Source organism: Oryzias latipes, chromosome 7 (genome assembly GCF_053564925.1).
Source record: "Oryzias latipes strain Hd-rR chromosome 7, Olatipes_Hd-rR_3.1".
Taxonomy (NCBI): Eukaryota; Metazoa; Chordata; class Actinopteri; order Beloniformes; family Adrianichthyidae; genus Oryzias; species Oryzias latipes.
Genome location: NC_136243.1, coordinates 28195257 through 28217024, shown reverse-complemented (window position 1 = coordinate 28217024; position 21768 = coordinate 28195257). Strand labels below are relative to the sequence as shown.

General features: G+C 45.6%; 2 protein-coding genes across 2 annotated transcripts in view; both read right to left on the bottom strand.

Moving 5' to 3' along the window:
- Positions 1–2624: 2624 nt before the first annotated feature.
- On the bottom strand, positions 2625–4776 carry LOC144993926 (taste receptor type 1 member 1-like). Its single transcript, XM_078949918.1, has one exon. The coding sequence runs from the start codon at positions 4399–4401 to the stop codon at positions 3454–3456; it is 948 nt and encodes a 315-aa protein (XP_078806044.1). The 5' UTR covers positions 4402–4776; the 3' UTR covers positions 2625–3453.
- Positions 4777–6199: 1423 nt separating this feature from the next.
- Positions 6200–21768, bottom strand: part of LOC101157424 (uncharacterized) — a 30937-nt gene continuing 15368 nt past the window's right edge. Inside the window, exons 3-4 of the mRNA XM_004085629.5 lie at positions 6780–6909; positions 6200–6600 (exon numbers count right to left, since the gene is read on the bottom strand). Of these exons, the coding sequence (XP_004085677.5) occupies positions 6273–6600; positions 6780–6909 (458 nt within the window). The 3' untranslated portion in view covers positions 6200–6272. The remainder of the gene's footprint in view (positions 6601–6779; positions 6910–21768) is intronic.

Here is a 21768-nt window from a genome sequence, read left to right as displayed (position 1 = left end):
GTTCTGTAAAAAATGTGTTCAACAAAACCAAACCCTCCAGCAGTTATCCATGAGGCATTGACTTTTCTATTAAGCTCCCTATTCAAGGATTCATTTCTTCCATGGGTGCAGACATTTGAGGTCTACCTTTGAATTCATTTAAAACGTTTATTCAGCTTTGTTTTCGGTGAAGCCTCAAGGGAACCCAAATGATTGAGATGATCAATTCAGGCTGACTGGTGGAAGCTGGGCCAAAGTAATTTTGCTGTGGGGGGAGCATTGCAGTATTCCAAAACATAAATATATGATTTGATTTTATTTATTTTGTGAAAGTGATTTTTTCATTGTAGTTTTTCCAGTGTTGAACTCATTTAAAATTTTTGAGTTAAAGTGTGTGTTAACGTAAGTCATCCCCCTCCCCTGGGGCGACCATGGTGCAGCGGTAGGGCGGTCGACCCATGATCGTAAGATTGCAGGTTAAATTCCCGCCTTGCACGCCCATGTGTCAAAGTGTCCTTGGGCAAGACATTGAACCCCACCTTGCCTCTGGTGGGAGGTTGGCACCAGTGTTTGGCAGTGGAGCCACCACCAGTGTGTAAATGTGTGTGTGCATGGGTGAATGGGACTGTGACTGTAAAGCGCTTTGGGCCTTCAAAAGAAGGTAGAAAGCGCTATTTAAGTATACACCATTTACCCACCATGTTTTTTCATTGGCTAGCCTTGATTTGATTTGATTTGATTTGAAATGGTTTATTTCAAGCAATCAAATAGAAGTTATACACAAAAGCAATATAAACATCAGTTATACATTCATACAGTAACTAATCAAACTTAGGATAATTAGACATAATTAATAAATATTGCTTGAAAGGGAGTGGAAGGAAGCGAACTTATATAATTCCACCCCGTTATACTATAACCATTTTATTACATGATTTATCAATATCCGGTTCCTAGGTTTTATCAGACAGAATTAAGAATCATAAGGTATCGATAAAGCACATGCCAAAGATGAATTACTTAAGTACTACGTCAAAAATAACTATTTTAGAAATTAACATGGCAAATGCAGCATCTGAAATATATGCAAATTATGTTACTTTTAAAAGTCATTCATATGCTTTAAAAAATAATACTATACCAGTAAAATAGACACAACACTGTTTCAGGAGTTGTCATAACAAAATTTCATCAAGTATCAAAAGTTAAAAACATTTGTAAAGTTATGCTACATTAGGAAAGATTTTTGAATCAATTTATCAATTTTAGGAGCTAGTGAAGTAATATCATCAAAAGTCAATCAATTTAACAATTTTCAAAAGTGATTAATCATTTGTTTTACTCTTTTTATATATTTTTATTTTTATTTTTTTATTTTTTTTATAATAAAGTAATGCTGTTGGGGAAAAATAAAAAGGGTCCATAACTGTCGATTATCCAAGGTTGGTATTTCTTCTTTTACTGATAACAGCTGATCTCCTGGGTTCAAAACAGAGTTAGTAGTTCTCTTCGATGTTATGACTGCAGACATTAGATTCAGGTCCATATCCTTCTTCAGCTGATATCAGCTGCGGTGAAAGTTGAGGTCAAGTTGTCTGCAGCTCAGAACTCTGCTGTTATTCAGGTTACGTCAGACGATGGAGAAAGTGATGAATCCTGGTGTCATATTTCTTGAAATTATTTGGCTCTTTGGTTTATTACTCCACGTTGTTTCAGACAACCGTAATCAAGCACTTCTCAAAGTCCTTCATGGTGTTCACGACCAGAACCTTGGTCCGGTCCTCTGGACCGAGTGGTTTGACATAAATCCTGCAGCCTTTAACCCAAGTGTTCTCAATCTGCTTACGCTTCCTGAGAAGCCGTGCATGTTTTGAGATTTCAGCATTCCTTCTAGTCAGATGGTCGTTCAGATAAACAGCAGATCCTCTGAGGTTTTTGCGTAGATTCATCAGAGCTAGCTTGTGTTTGTGATTCACAAACCTGATGAGGATAGCTGGTTTATCCGTCTCCTTTCTCCTGGGGAGCAGGTGGCAGGTCTCGATGGTATTGAGATCCAGGGAAATCCCTTTAGATGTGAGAAATGAATGTATTTGCTGTTCCAGAGACTCTCCACTGACCTCCGTATTAGCACTGCCAGCTACGCTAGCGCTAGCATTAGCAGTGCTGGCTTGAGGCTTGATCGGTAATCCAGTGAGAATGACATTATTCATCCTTACTTGCTGTTCCACATCGTCCAGTCTTTTCTCCAGAATCCCGACCTGGTTTTCTCGCTGCTCGTTTTGAGCCCGAAATCTTCGGAACTCTTCCATCATATCCCAGAGCGGTGTTAGCTTAGCCGAGACTTGATCCATAAAACTTTTCAGCGTTTCTTGAATAATGTCAAGAGACTTTTTGAGTTCTTCATATTCCTGGGGTTTCTTCGGGGGCATGGTCAGCTCTCTTTTTTGGAGAAAAATCAACTTTTTAAGTAATTTGAAGATAGTTGTAATCGCAGAGAGGCACGCCACGCGAGAAGACCAGCCTTCTCTTTATAAAGAATCCAGGTGTGTCTCATCTGGAGGTCAGGTCTTCATGCTTTTGTCAGAACTCTTTCTCTGACATTCTTGTTTTCCCGTTAGGTTCTTATTTGATTTGATTTGATTTGAAATGGTTTATTTCAAGCAATAAAAAATAAAAATAATACACAAAAGCAATACAATCATCAGTTATACATTCATACAATGACAAATCAAACTTAAGTTAATTAGACATATTATTAAATATTGCTTGAAAGGGAGTGGACGGAAGCAAACTTATATAACCCCACCCCTGTTCTACCGTAACAATTTTATCACATGAGTTATCAATATCCGGTTCATAACTTTTATCAGACAGAATCAAGAATCCTGAAATATCAATAAAGCGCATGAAAAAGATGAATTACTTAAATCATGTAAAAAATAACTTTTAGAAATCATCATGGCAAATGCAGATCTGTTAACCAAAATATATGAAGATAATATTAATGATAAAAATCATGTATATGATTCAAAAAATAATACTATGTCAGTAAAATAGACATTACACTGTTTCAAAAATTTTCATAGCAAAAATTGATAAAGTATCAAAAATTAAAATATGTGCAAAATTATATTACATTAGGAAAAATCATGAATCAATTTTTGGAGCATGTAAAGTAATATCATTAAGATCAATCAATTTAACCATTTTCTATAACTGATTAAACTTCTTTTTACAATAAGGTGTGAAATAAAAAAAAGGGTCCATAATCTGTCGAATGACCAAGGTCGGTATTCCTTCTGCTGATTTATAGCCGTTCTTCTGGAAACAGAGTTTATAGTTTTCTTCGATTTTATGTCTGCAGACATTATGATGTTTCTGTGTTGTTGTTGCCTGATTGCTTCAGCCTTTTTTGACTACTTAGAAACATTTTGTTGGAAATCCTTATAATAAAAATAAACTATTTACTTCCTGTCACAGACAGCTGTAAAAATGATGTGCTACAAGCTGAGATGACTGCATAGAATAATCCAGAATAAGATCTTGGAAGTACTGCTGAGTGTTTTGTTCAGGTTTAAAAATGATTATGTTACATTTGCTAATAAAATAATTAAATAAATAAGAGTACAGACTTAAGAGCATTGCCAAAGCACTGAAAATTTGAAGGTACTTTCCATGATGAATTGTGTATCCGGTTGCAAAGAAAATCCATATAAGGATCTGCTGCAGCATACAAAAAGTTATTGCTCTGACTTCATTATAATTTTTGGGAAGATTTCTTCCTGTATATGAGAAAAAGAGAGTAATAAGCCACAATATGAACAAGAAAACACAGGAGCTTAATGATGCTTTGTGGTTCTTGAAAAAATAACACCTGAGGATATATTTGTCTGAGTACCAAAATGTGTCAGGGTACGGCTCTGGGGGGGAAAGTATAGTGCCAGAAATAAGTTGGGCAGCCTGAATGAAAAAGACAATAGAGATGATAAGCCAGGATCTGTGATACTTTCTCCAATAACGTTGTAGAATTGGTAATTTGGCAAATATTTTAAAAATACAAATAATTTTGAATGAGTGCACTGCAAGACATGCCAGACAAACTGAACCAAACAAAAAAAAGGGGGTGTATCTCAGGATGCAGAAAACAATGGTGGGTTTTCCAAAACAAAAGAAGACACTGATGCTGCACAGGCTGAGGCATCCTAAAATTAGGAAGCACATTGGACCTCCAGCAGATCGGACAACCGGTGTGTTGTAGTTGAGGGCAAAGAGAACAGATATGGCTACAATGAAGGCCAATAAGATCACGGTCCCAGTCATGATGCATATAGCCGCAGGATCGCTGAATTGGACGTACTCCAGCTGCCGTGGCTTGCATGCTTTACTCCCCTCTGCAGACCACTCTGTGTCCTTGCACTTCATGCAGTTATAAGGATCTTGTGACGTAAATGAAAAAGCATTAGTGTGCTAGGGTTAGCTTCACTGTTTTTAAACTAGCTGAGCTTACCTGTAGTGTTCAGGTAGGTTCCTTTGGGACAGATTGTACAACTGAAGCAGCATTTGTGGACTCCTTCCTGTTTTTTCATAAATCCATCAGGACATTCTTTAGAACAAAAGGATTCCGGCTGCAAGACATAAAACCACAATATAAACCAATAACTGAGTATAGGATTAAAAATAATCACAATAATGAAAATATTTATGCAAGCATCAAAACTAACATCACGCTTTACCTCAACATTTTTAAGTAACCCTCAAAAGTAGGCATCATTTATTCTACATTTTGTAACTATCATAGAAAGTCATTTCTGTCCAATAATAATAATAATATGGACTTAAAGTATAAGAATACATTTTTATGTTCTGTAACCTCTATACTAGTGAGAGAGGAAGGAAACCTTGCCTCTTTGTCTCCGTGCCAATGGATTTTAGACTTGTTAATGTCAAAGTTATGTTTTGGGTGAAATGTATAAGAACCGATCTCTTCTGCATCACCGCTCTCATTCCAGAAAACTATGGCATAGGGTCCAAACTTGGGGTCACCATTATCATCAAACTGAATTGTCTGGTTTAAAAGTGTGAACTTTGACTTTCTAAGTTCTTCCAGGACCTATGGAACAAAAACAAGGATCTGTCAAACTTCAAGTGATCTCTGTCAGAATATTAAAACACTCTAAGCAAATGTTTATATTTGTTATTATGAGGTAATGAAAATAAAGTCAAAGTTTGTCTGATGACACATTTCAGAGAATCTCTACACTGTAAAAATTGGCAATGGAATCAAGACATTTTTAAATAACCTATTTGCTGATGTTCTCTTTGCATCTACACTTAATGTGCTAAAATACTGAAATATAGGAAAACATCATGTGAAAAAAAGTTAAAAAAAAGTATAAATAAATATAAACTTTCATTAGTCTAAGCAAAAACTTTTTATTTTTTTGTGGTTGTCACTTTTTTAAAGGCAGATAAAAAAAATCTTTGCTTCCTTACCATGTGTGGGTAAAGTTTGATGCTCTTGTTGCAGCTGCCAGCTCCACACTGCAGCACTGCATGTAAGGCATGGGCAACGGCATATACAGCAGAGTAAACAGGAAAATTAAAAGAGGGATCTGCTGTAATGATATCTTCAGCGCTAACGCTGCTGCAGTTACACCTCTGGTTACAAAATGGATCCTGCTCTGGATTTTCACACTGATTTTGAGCTTTGAAGGAATTAATAAAATCATCAAATCCCGGGATTGTGATTTTAGGCTCGGCAATCCCAAGAACAGTCCCAATATTTCTGATTCCTGGTCTTTTAGGGAGCTTTTTGTGAAGAGACCAGGCATCTGCTGCTATCCACACCTTGTTGGTAACATTTTGTTGGATGGCTGCCATAATGAGTCTTTCAGCTGTCCACTCAGTTGTAAAAACAATTATAACGTTTATCCTGTGTTGTTCCATCTGTTTGATAAGTTTAGGATAATCTGTGTCCTCTTTGAGACCATGACTGAATGCCAAGCAGATTTCAGTGTCCTTTATCTTTTTCACAAACAGATCCAGGCCATCTCTTCCATAATCACCATCACTGTAGAGGAAAGCCACCCAGGTCCATTTGAACTTTTCCAAAAACCTCAAAATTATTTCTATGACATCTTTATTAGGATGCACTGTTCGTAAGAAAGATGGAAAATTCTGTTTTCTGAAGAAAACTGAACTTGAGGCTCCATAAGTAATCTGTAAAACAAAAAATGACACCAGTTTAAAAGAAAAACTAATGTGCCTTTTGATTTGACAATTTAAAAAGAACTTTATGAGAACATCAAACAGGAAAGCAGACGTACCATCGGAATGAGGTCCATCATGAACAGTGGTGCAACAGTCATTGTTGCTGTGCTTGTGCCTGTACCCACCACTGCAATCACTTTAGAGAAGTTTACAGATTCTTTCCAAGGTTGAACTGAACCATCAACAGACATCAGGCTGAAAATACCTGGAAAATTCTTTGTGTCTGAGCAGTGGTCAAATATTTCATAGCCAAGAGTCACATTGGGTAGTAGACTGGTAGAATTATTGATTTCCTCTATAGAGAATCTCATCATCTGAAACCTCCGGTAACTTGACAGTGAAAACTCTTGACTGTAGACAGGAAAAGTGCTACAGATTAATTTATTGATATTTTCTTATTTTTGTTGTTCTACACAGATTCACGGTAAGCTTAAAAAAAAAAACTTAAGTTCAACAACAAAAATCAATTAAATGACCTTTTCAGAACACTATGATATTTTCTTCAGATTACATATTTTAGTAAATCTTACCTGGAACAGATGATGGCTTCTGGGATGTTCTGATGGAGAGTTGCACTGACATGATGAACACCAAAAAGTCCACCAAGCAGGTAATCTCCTTTCATTTTAAACTCTGAGGTTTTGGAGAAGCATTCAGTCTCTGCATGCAAGTTACAACACAGAAGACACAGATAAACAAAGATCAATGTAAACATGGCTATAGCTGTTGGTACGCTAACGTGAATCCCAGCTCAGCTAGAGACTCCCTTTTCTAACAGACTCCTCTGAATGAATGAGCTTCTGTTAGAACAGGAATGACTTGAATTGGGTACAATGTCATAAACACAGTAACAGTGAAAGAAGAAAATGCAAACTATTTTGCATTTATTTCCTGATAAAAAAAGAGTTCCTGAAGAAAAGAGGGATTAAGTTTAGGTCCATTTGACCAGAAGCACAAGAATTTTGTGCTTTTTAAAAATGACAAAAATGGGCAGTTTGTGTGCAGAAAGTTTATGAAAAAACACCAAAAGTAAAAAAAACAACAACAACAAATAACTGTAGCGAGGTGCCTCTGTGTAAACATGGCTCATGCAAATTGACGCAGGTTGAAAAACTTTGACCAAAATTATAGAACCTCAGGCAATATTTAAAGATGAAAAAACCTCTTTGTGTTTGCTAATATTCTATGGTTAGTGTCCTCAAAAAGCCATGGAAAAACTACCTGCTGAAAAAGTGACCCAAAATAGGCATTAATGAAAATATGTGTTGCCTTACTGTTTCTTTTTTGTGTTAAATGTTTAAACCGTATGATGAGAATGCAATAGAAAATATGTTTATAATTGTATATTGTATAATTTGTATAATTGAAGATTGTTAAGTATCTTTTTTTCCTAAAATGTTCTCATCTTCAGAAAAGCTGGTTTTAGTACAGTTTTCTTTTGTTTGTCTGCCTTTGAGTTGCTTGGAGAAAAAAATACTTTAAGCATCTCTCTGTACTTCAGCCAGACGTGATGCTCATGTTAGTATTAGTACAAAAGTTGAAGTCCTACATTAAGAAGATAAGGACGCGTCTACAACTTGCATTACTCAAGCAGCCATTCACTCTAAGATAAAGATTAATGATATTGGGGATTTCTGTGGAGTAACAATAATGAGTTCTTGTGATGTTTTGGGGATTTTTTGTTTTGTTTTTATTTACCAAGAAATTGATATTGTGTGTACTTTATTGACTGTCCTTGTCTGCCTCTGCAAACCCTACAGCAGTTATCCATCAGGCATTAACATTTTTATCAAGCTGCCTATTCAAGGATTCATTTCTTCCATGGGTGCAGACATTTGACGAGGTCTACCTTAACCCTAACCCAAATGATTGAGATGATCAATTCAGGCTGACTGGTGGAAGCCGGGCCAAAGCATTTTTGAGGTGGGGGGAACACTGCAATATTCCAAATCCTAAATACACTGTATATGATTTGAGTTAATTTATTTTGTAAAAGTGATTTTTTTATTGTAGTTTTTCCAGTGTTGAACTCATTTAAAACTTTTGAGTCAAAGTGTGCGTTATTGTAAGACACCCCGCTCCCCACCCTATTTTTCATTGGCTACCCTTTCCTTTATAAATTATCCAAGTGTGTCTCATCTGGAGGTCAAGTCTTCATGCTTTTGTCAGAACTCTTTCTCTGACATTCTTGTTTTCCCGTTAGGTTGTTATGATGTTTCTGTGTTGTTGTTGCCTGATTGCTTCAACCTTTTTGAGTACTTAAAAACATTTTGTTGGAAATCTTTATCTTAAAAATAAACAGTTTATTCCAGTCACCAACTACTGTAAAAATGATTTTAATATGATGCGGTACAAGCTAAGATGAATGCATAGAATAATCCAGAATAAGATCTTGAAAGTACTGCTGAGTGTTTCGTTCAGGTTTAAAAATGATTATGTAACATTTGGAAATAAAATAATTAAATAAATAAGTGTACAGACTGAAGAGCATTGTAAAAACACTGAAAATCTGAAAGTACTGTGGCGGCTGCTCTCTCTCACGTAGGTCAGGATGGAGCAGAACTCAGCTATGCTAACTAGCAAGGTGCTAGTGCCTGTCGCCTAAACTGTTTTAGCAGGCTAAAAAGTGAGCTGACCCGTGCCCCTTACACCGCACGACCCAAGGCAGCTGTTATTTTAGGAGGCACAAATTAAATGGCAGAGTCCAATGTCCTCAGATTAACCATTTAGTAGGCCTTTTCAGAACTAAACAGAACAGACCAACATTGCAAATGTCTTTACTGGAGATACCCAACTCACTCATGGTTTCAACAAAGCAGACAGAAAACTCCCACCCAGGGGTTGACGGGTCGGGGTCTCCGCTGAGGCCATCGGCGGTTTCCCCGGCCGGTTGGCTGCCTCGGTCCCGTCTAGGCCTGACCAGAGCTCTTCTAGGGCCGGCGTTTGGGGGTGGGGGCCTGGGCTTGCTCCGGGGGGGGGGGCGGCGCTTTCTGGCTCCTCTCTCTCTGTGTGGGGGGGGTGGTGCTGGGCCTGGGGTGTCGGCGCCTCCGGGGGTGGGGCCCCTGGGCTGGGTGGGCCTGGCCCCCTTGCTGGGGGGGGGGGGGGGGGGGGGGGGACAGCTGTTTGACCACCGGGGGACAGTCTATCAGCTGTCCCCAACTTACCCCCTTCCTCATATAACCTCATAATAGGGTGAGGGGGTGGGGGGCTTAGCCTGCGATGAGCCCTGGGGGGGGGTTTACTAGGCAGTGGCAACCCCTCCTATGGTTGCCGTATGGAGTGGGCCCCCCCTCTTTCGGTTTTATTTGCACCTTAGACATGTAGGGCCCTTGGTAGGGGGGGTGCTTGGACATCACTGCCAGCAAGCAGCGGATGTCCTCCTAGCACCCTACCCGCCAATTTTAACCGCACCTTAGACATTTAGGCCCCTTGGTGGGGAGGGTGAGGGGACGTCACTGTGAGTAATCAGGAGATGTCCCCTTAGTGCCCTACTCGCCAATTTTAACTGCACCCCCCTTAGTACACACACCCCTCAATATATACATCCCAACATAAACACACACACATGCACACACACACTCTCTCAAACACACATACACGCACACACATTTTGCAAGGAAGGTGGGACCTGGGTCCATCTGTCCCCTGCCTCTTCCCTGGTGGGGGGTGCGGGCCCCTTTGCAACGGCGGCCGTGTCCCCGGGGTGCCGGCTTCCTGGGCCCGGCGGTGCTCTCTCCGCGCGGTGGGGGAGTTCACATTACATCTGAGCCGGGGGGGGGGGGCTGGTCCCTTGGGGGTGGGTTCTGGTCCTTGCTCCTGAGTGCTGGGCCCCGCCAAATTTCCAACTGTGGCCGAGCCTGGTCGGGCCATATTTATAACACCCCTTGTGGGCCCTCTTTTTTTCCCCGGGGTTCCCCCCTCCTGAGCGGGGGCGGCAGGCCCCCTGCCTCGCTCCTCCCTGGACCAACCGTGGGCCTGGCGGATGGCTGCCTGGAGTGCGGAGCGGGTCTCCCTTGGGGGGTCCTGGCTCGTACCTGGGGTTGGGGCAGGGGGATGCCCGGAACTCCTGGGTGGTGGTGGGGTGCTCGTTTGGGGCTGTGGGCGTCCTTCTCCGGTGGGGCTCTGCGTTGGGTTCTCCCGGCGCGGCGGGGGGGCTGCTCTCCTGGTTGGGCTGGGGCGGCGCTCTCTTTCCCTCCGTGCTTCCCTGGCCTCTGGCTCTGGGGGCCTTGCGGCGGCCCTGCTGGCCCTGGCCTGGGTGGCGGGCTTGGTCGCCCGGGCGGCGGTTGTTCCCTGCCGGTTCCCGTGTGGCGTTGGGGGGATTCCGGCTGCCGCTGCTGCTGCGGTGGGGGTCTTGGGGTGGGGATGGCTGGGCACTCTCCCTCCTTCTTTTCACGTTCCACCATCCATTTTAGAAGAACATAAAACCTCACCTGAGCACTGGTGTTAGCTCACCTTTGCACTAATAGCTTGCATGACTGAATGACTGAAATATTTCACAGTAGTTGGTTTTAAGGCATAAGTATGCGTGTGTGAACACTATCTGTTTTGTGTACATGTCGACAGGTGGACATTTTTGCAGCTAGCATTTGAGTGTGTGTGTGGACGGGCCCCGCCCTTTTTGTACTGCATTTGAACCTTACCATAATGATTAACAACCAGTAAACTTGTTGCTGTATGCTGCTTCATGGTCTTATCCCCCTTCCCCTCCTATTATCACCCCCTACCCCCCCTCTCTCTAGCGTCCCTCTCTCTTCTTCCCCTCTTTCCTTTTCCGTCCGGTCCAACACCAAAGATTTTCAGACATGATTGAAATTAATAAAGTTTGGCCTCAATTACAAAAGGGGTTTATTCAGACATACCTTTGGTTTGTCAGAAGATTAATAACCCCTCTTGTTAAAGCAAAATATGTCCAACACAAGAGGCCCTCAGCTCTCGTCTGTCTGCCCAGCTGTTGGACAGGACAAGTTAAGAAAAAAAAATAAAAAAAAACTCCCATAATGCATTCCTGCCATGGGCAGGATAGCCACATCGACAGGATCACTACACAGCCCCCCTCTCAGAGGGTTAAGTGTCCTCACAACCCTTAAATGTCATCAAGTTCAAAATCTTGTAAGTATACAGGCTGGCGGCGAACATGCACTGGTCTTCTCTTTGGTGTGTCACCAGGACCAGCCCTGAGTCTGCTTCCACCATTCTCTGCATCAATGCTGAGGGGCATGGAGCTTTCAACAACCCCGTCAGTCCGCTGCAGAGGGGCCATGGGTCTGTATGGTGCTAACCGGTCTTTATGGAGAACCACCTGCCGTCCACGACCTGGCAGGCGGACCCGGAACACCACATCAGAGATCTGGCCCATGATTTCCCCAGGTCCCTGCCAGTGATGTGTCAATTTGGGGGAAAGCCCCCGTTTCCTCACTGGGCAGTATACCCGGACTTGGTCCCCAGGTGCAAGAGATGGTCCATGTGCCCTGGAATCATACGCCCGCTTCTGACGAGCTCCAGTGTTCTGTAGAGTCTCTCGCGCCATTCGATGCACCTCATCAAGCCGCCCTCTCAACCGCCGCAAATAATCCAGTTCAGGGCCACCCGCAATCTCAGGCTCGGAGGTTGGAGGCCCAAACACCAACTCCACCGGTGTTCGTAGTTCCCTTCCAAACATTAGGGCCGCTGGAGTGCACTGACTGGACTCCTGAACAGCAGTGCGGTAAGCCCACAACACAAGGGGCAAGTGCTGGTCCCAGTCTCTCTGGTGACGGCTGGTAAGAATAGCAAGTTGAGTGGCCAAAGTGCGGTTAAACCGCTCCACCAACCCATCGCTTTGGGGATGAAGAGGTGTGGTCCTAGTCTTTTTAATCCCCAGGCGCTGGCACACTTCAGCAAACAGCCGACTCTCAAAGTTCCGTCCCTGATCACTGTGTAGCTCCTCAGGAACTCCAAACCGGGAGAACATCTCATCCACCAACCTTTGTGCAGACGTGGTGGCACTCTGATCTGGGACCGCATATGCCTCTGGCCATTTAGTGAAGTAGTCCATGGCTACCAGGACGTATCGGTTGCCAGTCTCAGTGGTAGGAAAAGGGCCTAAAATGTCCACACCAACCCTCTCCATTGGTGCTCCCACCAAGTACTGCTGTAGGGGCCCCTCGGGAACGCTGGTTAGGTCCTTTCTGCGCAGTGCAGGTGTCGCAGCAGTGGACGAACAGTTCAGCATCTTGTCGACAACCTGGCCAGTAAAACCTTTGTCTGAGCCGTCGCACTGTTTTGTTGTTTCCAAAATGCCCTGTCCCAGCTGCACCATGAATCCAATGGAGGACATCTTGGCGAAGGTTGCGGGGCACCAGGAGTTGAACACGGTCAACACCTGCACCTGGTGCCTGCCACCGCCTGTAGAGAACGTCGTTGTGAAGCTCCAGACTGCCCCACTGGGAGTGCAATACTTTCAGCTCTGGTCCTTGGAAAGACACAGCTTGCCAGTCTGGTCGCCTCTGGGCCTCCAGCCAACCCCTCACCTCGGCCAGCACCTGATCAGCCTTTTGCTGCTCTTTGAGCTGTTCTATAGAAAATGGTTCCCTTTCAGGGATGGTGATAGCTGGATAGGCTGCAGCTGCCAAGGGTCCCAGTTCTCGTTCCTCTTGACGAAGGCAATGGCGACACTCATCAGTGAAGCAGGGGCGCCTGGAGAGAGCATCAGCATTGCTGTGTTGACGTCCTGGGCGATGCTGGACCTCAAAATCATATTCCTGCAGGATCTCCAACCACCTTGCCACCTGGCCCTCGGGCTGTTTAAAGTTTAACATCCAGGTAAGGCTGGCATGGTCAGTTCGAAGCGTGAACTTTGTGCCAAGGAGGTAAGGCCGAAAGTGCCTCACTGCCAAAATTATAGCCAGCAACTCCCGTCTTGTGACGCAGTAATTTCTCTCGGGCCGACTTAAGCTGAAGCTGTAGTGGGCCACAACCCGTTCACCAGTTTCGTGCTGCTGGGAGAGTACGGCTCCTACCCCCACGTTGCTTGCATCAGTGTCCAAAGTGAACGGCTGACCAGGGTCAGGATAAGCCAGTACAGGAGCATCAGCAAGGGCAGACTTTAGCCGCTGAAAGGCTGCTGCGCACCCCTCAGACCATTCAAAACGCTTGCCTTTGTCTGTTAACCGGTGCAAGGGATTGGCAATGGTGGCAAAATCCTTTACGAAGCGGCGGTAGTACGACGCCAAGCCAAGAAAGCTTCGTAGCTCTGAGGTGTTTGATGGTGTGGGCCAATCCCTTACTGCGACGACCTTAGCAGGGTCAGTTGCCACTCCACTCTCGCTGATGACATGCCCTAGGAACTGTGTTTGGCGGGCCAAAAGGGTGCACTTGGCTGGGTTTAGTCGTAACCCAGCCTGGCGAATGGCTAGAAATACTTCACGCAGATTGTGGACTGCTTCTGTGAAGTTCTGGGCATGGACCAGCAAGTCATCCAGGTATACTACACAGCGTGTGCGGGGAATGTCTTTAAGAACCCGTTCCATAAGCCTCTCAAAAGTAGCCGGGGCGTTACACAGCCCAAATGGCATTACTTTAAACTGCCATAGTCCTTGGCCAATGGTAAATGCTGTTTTAGGCCGGGCCTCTGGTGCCAACTCCACCTGCCAGTACCCGCTGCGTAAATCCAATGAGCTGAACCAACATGAGCCAGTCACATAATCCAGTGCGTCATCAATGCGGGGCAAGGGATATGAGTCTTTACGAGTCACTGCATTGAGGCGTCTGTAGTCCACACATGGACGCCATCCTCCGCCTTTCTTGCGCACCATGACCACTGGTGCAGCCCAGGGGCTGTCAGAGGGCTCGATAATGCCATTAGCTGCCATGTCTTTGATCAGTTCTTCAGCCGCCTGGCGCTTTGCTAGCGGCAGACGGTGAGGGCGAAGGCGGATTGGATTAGCCTCAAGGTTGTTAATGTGGTGCTGGACTAGACCTGTTCTATTGCAATCCTCTTCACGAGCAGCAAAGATGTCCCAAAACTCTTGGAGTAAGCACCCAAGCTGCTCCTTCTGTGTCCCGCTGTGTTGGGCTGCAGTGCTCTGTTGCTCTCCCTTGTGGTCTCTTCCGGGTCGCAGTTGAATGACCTCAGTGTCTATGTAGAGCAGAGGTGGGCACTGAGGGCCGCATTCCTGCATGTTTTCCAGCATACCCTGCTCTGGCATGTTCTAATTGGATGGACACACCTGAACCAGGTAATCAGCCATGAGTAGGGCAAGACTATCTGGAAATCATGCAGACACACCGGCCCTCGAGGCCTGGAATTGCCCACCCCTGATGTAGAGTGAGGATTGTGGGACATCAACGCATGCCCCCCAGCGACCAAGGAGGTCAAGCCCTATAATGCAGTCATCTTGGATGTCAGCCAGCCAAAACTCATGTTTAGACTTAATAGCCCCAACTGCCACCGACAACAATTTCTTCCCTGGCATGATGGTTCGCTCACCTGTCACTGTGAGCAGTGCAGTCTCAGTATGAATCCAACCCTCTGGGAAAGAGCCTGATGTCCCTGGCAATAGTCCCTTCTTCACAAGACAGATGGTGGACCCTGTGTCCACCAATGCACTGCAGGGCTGGCCACCAATGGAACAGTCCAAATATAATCCACGTGTTGGGCCACAGCGACCTACCATTGGAGTGATGGTTCCAAGGGGGGTTGTGGTTTGGGGTGAGGATCCCCTTACTGCTTCACCCCGCTGGTGTTTCCCTGAAGGGCCTGAGGTCTGGCTCTGGGACTGGGTGCTGGACAGTCTCTGGCAAAATGTCCTGGTTCTCCACAGCGGTGGCAGCAATTGGGCGGCATCCGGCGCCGTTGGGTTCGAACAGCTTGAGCTTGACTGAGCTCGTCCTGCGCAGAGTCCTCCAACTCATGGTCAGCAGCCCTCACCAGTGGAGATCGCTCAGTTGACCCAGCACACAAAACGTCCTCCGCCTGTTCAGCTCCTTTCAGCGCCTCCCCCAGGCTAGTGGGAAAGGAGAGACGCACGTGTTGGCGCAGAGGTTCAGGTGTCAGACCCCGCAGAAATGCATGAAGGCTTAGCTCTTCCCTGGCAGCACTTGAAAAGTTAGGGTAGCCATGTCGTATGTGTAGTTGAATGTCAGCGGCATAAGCTCCCAGACTCTCTCCACTACGTCGCTGTCGTCTGATCAGCTGCTCTCTGCTCTGCTCACTGGACACTCTTTGGCCAAACCTTCTGTTTAGGGCCCCAGTAATGGCTTGTAGGTCACTACGTACTTCTGCAGACAAGTCTACTAAGACCTGAAGTGCTGGACCCTCCAGAGCAAGGGCCAGGTGGATAGCCGTCTCTCTGCTGCTCCGTCCATCATGCAAGGCAGCTAAATCCACTTGGGCAAGGAAAGGCTCAAGAGGAGTCAGGCCGCTAAATCTCGGTAGCTTTGCCGGGGTTTGAGTAATGCTGCTCCTCAGCTCTGCAACCGGAGGGGTTCGAACAGTCATTGAGGTTTCTTGAGGTCTTGCTCGAGTCACCGGGTGTGCTAAGCGGGGAGTACTGGTACCATCCGGTTGACGGTGTACCGAGGCCTTTTGTCTTGTGCCTTGTCGCAGGCGTTCCCGAAGCAAGCTGTTCTCCAGGGTAAGTCGCTCTATATCACTAGCTATCTGCTCCATCATTGCGTCTTTCTGACAGCAGCAAAATCCCACTTCTGACACCAATGTGGCGGCTGCTCTCTCTCACGTAGGTCAGGATGGAGCAGAACTCAGCTATGCTAACTAGCAAGGTGCTAGTGCCTGTCGCCTAAACTGTTTTAGCAGGCTAAAAAGTGAGCTGACCCGTGCCCCTTACACCGCACGACCCCAGGCAGCTGTTATTTTAGGAGGCACAAATGAAATGGCAGAGTCCAATGTCCTCAGATTAACCATTTATTAGGCCTTTTCAGAACTAAACAGAACAGACCAACATTGCAAATGTCTTTACTGGAGATACCCAACTCACTCATGGTTTCAACAAAGCAGACAGAAAACTCCCATAATGCATTCCTGCCATGGGCAGGATAGCCACATCGACAGGATCACTACAGTACTTTCCACGATAAAGTGTGTATCCGGTTGCAAAGAAAATCCATATAAGAATCTGATGCAGCATACAAAAAGTTATTGCTCTGACTTCAAGATAATTTTTGGGAAGATTTCTTCCTGTGTATGAGAAAAAGAGAATAATAAGCCACAATATGAACAAGAAAACACAGGAGCTTAATGATGCTTTGTGCTTTTCTTTGAAAACATTACACCTGAGGATATATTTGTCTGAGTGTCAGGGTACGGTGTGGGTACCGGATCCGGTACCCACAACGGCTTTGGGTGGGATACTGCCAGATATAAGTTGGGCAGCCTGACAAAAAAAATAAAGACAATAGAGATGATAAGCCATGATCCGTGATACTTTGTAACTATATAGAATTGGTATTTCTATATATACTGCAAAACATGCCAAACTGAACCAAACAAAAAAAAAAATCTGGTGTAGCTCAGCATGCAGGAAACATTCGGGGGTTATCCAAAAAAAGAAGAATAAGACACTGATGACGCACAGGCTGACTCAAATAAATGCCTGAGTTATAATTTTTGTGTATTTTTGAAAACCTGTTAGTTTGAAACCTCTTGTTCTTCTTTTTGTATGTTTGCGGTTTGGAAATATACAAATGGAAAAAAGAAACAGAATTTAAACATTTCGATGCTGCTTAAAGGCAAAATACTTGACTTATTCATTTTCTTTCCATTCCTTTTCCGTAATCTTTTGTATCTTACATGCCAAAATTCTGTTTTACAAATTGAAAAAAAAAAGATCAGAATATGCACATCTTGTCACAGTTTCAGTTTGTTTGCCTTTGTGTTTTGGTTCTTTGTTTTTCTGTCTTGGTTTGAGTTCACTTCCTGTTTTATTTTGTAAGGTTTCCTGTTTTGTTGTTGTCTCGAGTTTAGCTTTTGGTCCCCACCTGTCCTGAGTGTTTCCACCCGTGTCTCGTTTGTCTGTATGTATTTAAGTCCTGTCTTTCCTTTCCTCTTGTGCTGCTCCATAGGTCACTGCTTCCCTCAACCCCCGTTCGTGACACATCTACATTTTGCATGATGGCATGACACTTGCTCCATTCATTTTCCATAGTCTTTTGCATCAAATGTTTTCCTGTATTTTTTTGAACAAATAATAAAAACGTCGTTTTGGAATCCAGCCGATACATCTAAATGTACTATAACTGTACAATTTCCTCAGCACATGATCAATGTTTGCATTTCTATTGATTTACTGCTTAAAATGTAATTGTTCAAAACGGCAAGCAAAAAAGATCTTGATTAATGACTTTAGAATTTTAATTACATTTTTAGTTTTTTTTCCAGAGCCAACCTCTTTCTTCTTGTTGTTGTAGACTAATAAGGGCAATGTCACCTTTATTCTATTGGGATTTTTTGTTTGTTTTTTGAGGGAGACTGTCTATTTTTTCCTCTCTTTTAAATATTTAGAATAAGACTTTTGACCAATCGGATAAAGTTTATAGACTTAACTGAATTAATTTAAGGGTGGTCCCCCATCAGTGCTTCATATTAAACTCACTTTGTGCATGGCTGTTTTATGGTTTGATCATCTTGAATCTTAAGGCAAAGAAAAATACCTCCAACACTGAAATGAAGAGTACTTTATGGTGATCTTAGATTTCCTAGTAAATATGAGACGGAGGCTACACAAAGAAATTTCCCTTCCCTTCTACCTTACTTTTTGCCAGCTTGAATTATTTCTTACCACATAGAGCGGGCGTCAAACTCAAATTCAGTGGGCCAAAATTAAGCAGTGAATTAAGGTCACAGGCCAAACTCAACATTTATTGAAAATTAACTGCAACTTATATGTAATATTTAACCTTTTCATAGAGTGTCTTCTTATGTTATAGTCTTTCCTTATGGCCATGTCAGCTCCGCACACAAGACAAACAGGTCTGTCCTTTATATTCGTGAACAGATAATCTGCCTCCCCTTTCTTGAGAGCTCTTGTTGTCCATCTTTCATTTGGCCATTAGTGTGGAGGGTGAAATTAATTTGTCCATGTGACTGGAGCATGACTGTCAACAGAAAAAAGGAGTGCTGGCCAGTTTCGACTGCGCCCCAACATATTAGCAAAGCATTGTGGGATTTGTATAGCGGTACAGTATATACAGCGGGCCAACTTTAATGCACATTTTATATGATCTCGTGTGCCACTTATAATTACACTGCAGGCCAAATTTGGCCCGTGGGCCTGAGTTTGACACATGTGGCATAGAGCAGTGGTCCCCAACCCCTGGCCCGCGGACCAGTACCGGTCCGTGGGTCATTTGGTGACGGGCCGCACAGAAAGAATAAATAACTAACATTACCGTTTTATTTATTTCGGAATCTGAAAGTTGTTTTATTTTGAAAAATTGCCTGATTTTCTGTTACGTCCGTCTATGTCACTCTTGACGCAGGCCAAGGCGCTCTTCTTGTCTTTATTTTTTTTGGTCACGCAAACGTTTTTGGAAAGTTTCTTTGCCAAAGGGAAAACGCCCAGACAGGAGATAGAAGAGGAGCCTTCGACTTTAAAAAAAAAAAAAGCTACATTTAAGAGACAGTACCGGTACTTCTATTTTGTACCATGAGTGTGGGAAGGGGAGAGGATAATGACACCTCTGCAATGTACAATGACATGCCTATCAAAAGAAAAGCTCAAAGTTCGTCTTGTCATGTTTCTTTTCTTCCTTCGTAGTAGCGTCGCTACAACAATCATCTGTCACATCTTAAAGAAAACGTCATACCGGTCCGCGCCGTGAAAAAGGTTGTAGACCACTGACGTAGAGGAAATATGAGGTGAGAGAAAATGTCCCCAGGTTTATAGTACAATAGTGAGAGGTTTACTCAGGTCAACAACAGCTTTATGGCTCAGAATCAGAGGAGTGTGACTCAAATTCCCATTAAAATAAAAAATCTGGGAACAACTGATTAGAGTTCCATTACCAGTGATAAGCCTCCAAGCTACCCGCCTTTGATTGCAACCCAAACCCTTTTGCACTGGCTCCTTTTGAGCTCTTCTTGGTGGTGGGCCCAAGGGGAAGGGATCTCACCTCATCTCTTTGGGCTAGATCTGACTAGGGTCCATGTGAAAGAGCCCCAGTAGTTTATCTTCTTTGGGTGAAGGTGCTCCTGTCCCAGGTGGAGAATTTTTAAGGATCGTAGAGTATTGTTCATTATTGAGGTACAATCAGAACCTGAGATCATCAGGAGGATTGGAGCAACATGCCCTTTGTGCACTGAACATGTCACACAAATGTGAACGCCACATTGCTCTTTTTTTTTAACATGTGTGACCTTAAACATGTGTGCATTCTAGTCAACAACCAATTTTGAACCGACAAAAGAAAGAAATCATGGTCCTAAACATATAACTATGCAGTCAGTGGTCCCTTTGCCTGTGCTGGGGGGGGTTGGCGGGGGGCCCTGCTCGGGTGGGGGGGGCCCAGCGGCGCCGGATGGGCTGCCCATCTGCACCTGGGGCTGGGATCGGCCCTTCCCTGGCTCTGGGACGGGCGGGACAACCCTCTCAGGGCCCCCGGTCGCTCTGGGTGTCACCCGCTTCGGCTGCGGGGTCTGGGGTGGGGTGGGGTGGGGGGCTTGTCGGCCCTGTCCTGTGGGGGGGGCGTTCTGGGGGGGAGGGGGGGCCCATTATTAGTACGGGTCGGGGGGACTAGCGGGTCGGGGTCTCCGCTGAGGCAATCAGTGGTTGCCTCGGCCGGTTGGCCTCCTCGGTCCCGTCGAGGCCTGACCAGAGCTCTTCTAGGGCCGGCGTCTGGGGGTGGGGGCCTGGGCTTGCTCCGGGGGGGGGGGGGGGGGGGGGGGGGGCGACGCTTTCTGGCTCCTCTCTCTCTGTGTGGGGTGGGTGGTGCCGGGCCTGGGGTGTCGGCGCCTCCGGGGGTGGGCCCCTGGGCTGGGTGGCCCTGGCCCCTTTGCTGGGGGTGGGCTGGGGGACGGCTGTTTGACCACCGGGGGACAGTCTACCAGCTGTCCCCAACTTACCCCCTTCCTTATATAACCTCATATTAGGGTGAGGGGGTGGGGGGTCTAGCCTGCGATGCGCCTTGGGGGGGGGCTACTTGGGAGTGGCCCCCCTCCTATGATTGCCGTATGGAGTGGGACCCCCCTCTTTCGGTTTTATTTGCACCTTAGACATGTAGGGTCCTTGATAGGGGGGGTGCTTGGACATCACTGCAAGCAAGCAGCAGATGTCCTCCTGGCACCCTACCCGCCAATTTTAACCGCACCTTAGACATTTAGGGCCCCTTGGTGTGGAGGGTGAGGGGACATCACTGTGAGTAATCAGGAGATGTCCCCTTAGTGCCCTACTCGCCAATTTTAACTGCACCCCCCTTAGTACACACACCCCTCCCCCTTCAATATATACATTCAAACATAAACACACACACATGCACACAAACACCCTCTCAAACACCCATACACGCACACACATTTTACAAGGAAGGTGGGACCTGGGTCCATCTGTCCCCTACCCCTTCCCTGGTGGGGGGTGCGGGCCCCTTGGCGATGGCGGCCGTGTCCCTTGGGTGCCGGCTTCCTGGGCCCGGCGGTGCTCTCTCCGCGCGGTGGGGGAGTTCACATTACATCTGAGCCGGGGGGGGGGGGGGGGGGGGGGGGGGGCTGGTCCCTTGGGGGTGGGTTCTGGTCCTTGCTCCTGAGTGCTGGGCCCCGCCACACACATGGACGCCATCCTCCGCCTTTCTTGCGCACCATGACCACTGGTGCAGCCCAGGGGCTGTCAGAGGGCTCGATAATGCCATTAGCTGCCATGTCTTTGATCAGTTCTTCAGCCGCCTGGCGCTTTGCTAGCGGCAGACGGTGAGGGCGAAGGCGGATTGGATTAGCCTCAAGGTTGTTAATGTGGTGCTGGACTAGACCTGTTCTATTGCAATCCTCTTCACGAGCAGCAAAGATGTCCCAAAACTCTTGGAGTAAGCACCCAAGCTGCTCCTTCTGTGTCCCGCTGTGTTGGGCTGCAGTGCTCTGTTGCTCTCCCTTGTGGTCTCTTCCGGGTCGCAGTTGAATGACCTCAGTGTCTATGTAGAGCAGAGGTGGGCACTGAGGGCCGCATTCCTGCATGTTTTCCAGCATACCCTGCTCTGGCATGTTCTAATTGGATGGACACACCTGAACCAGGTAATCAGCCATGAGTAGGGCAAGACTATCTGGAAATCATGCAGACACACCGGCCCTCGAGGCCTGGAATTGCCCACCCCTGATGTAGAGTGAGGATTGTGGGACATCAACGCATGCCCCCCAGCGACCAAGGAGGTCAAGCCCTATAATGCAGTCATCTTGGATGTCAGCCAGCCAAAACTCATGTTTAGACTTAATAGCCCCAACTGCCACCGACAACAATTTCTTCCCTGGCATGATGGTTCGCTCACCTGTCACTGTGAGCAGTGCAGTCTCAGTATGAATCCAACCCTCTGGGAAAGAGCCTG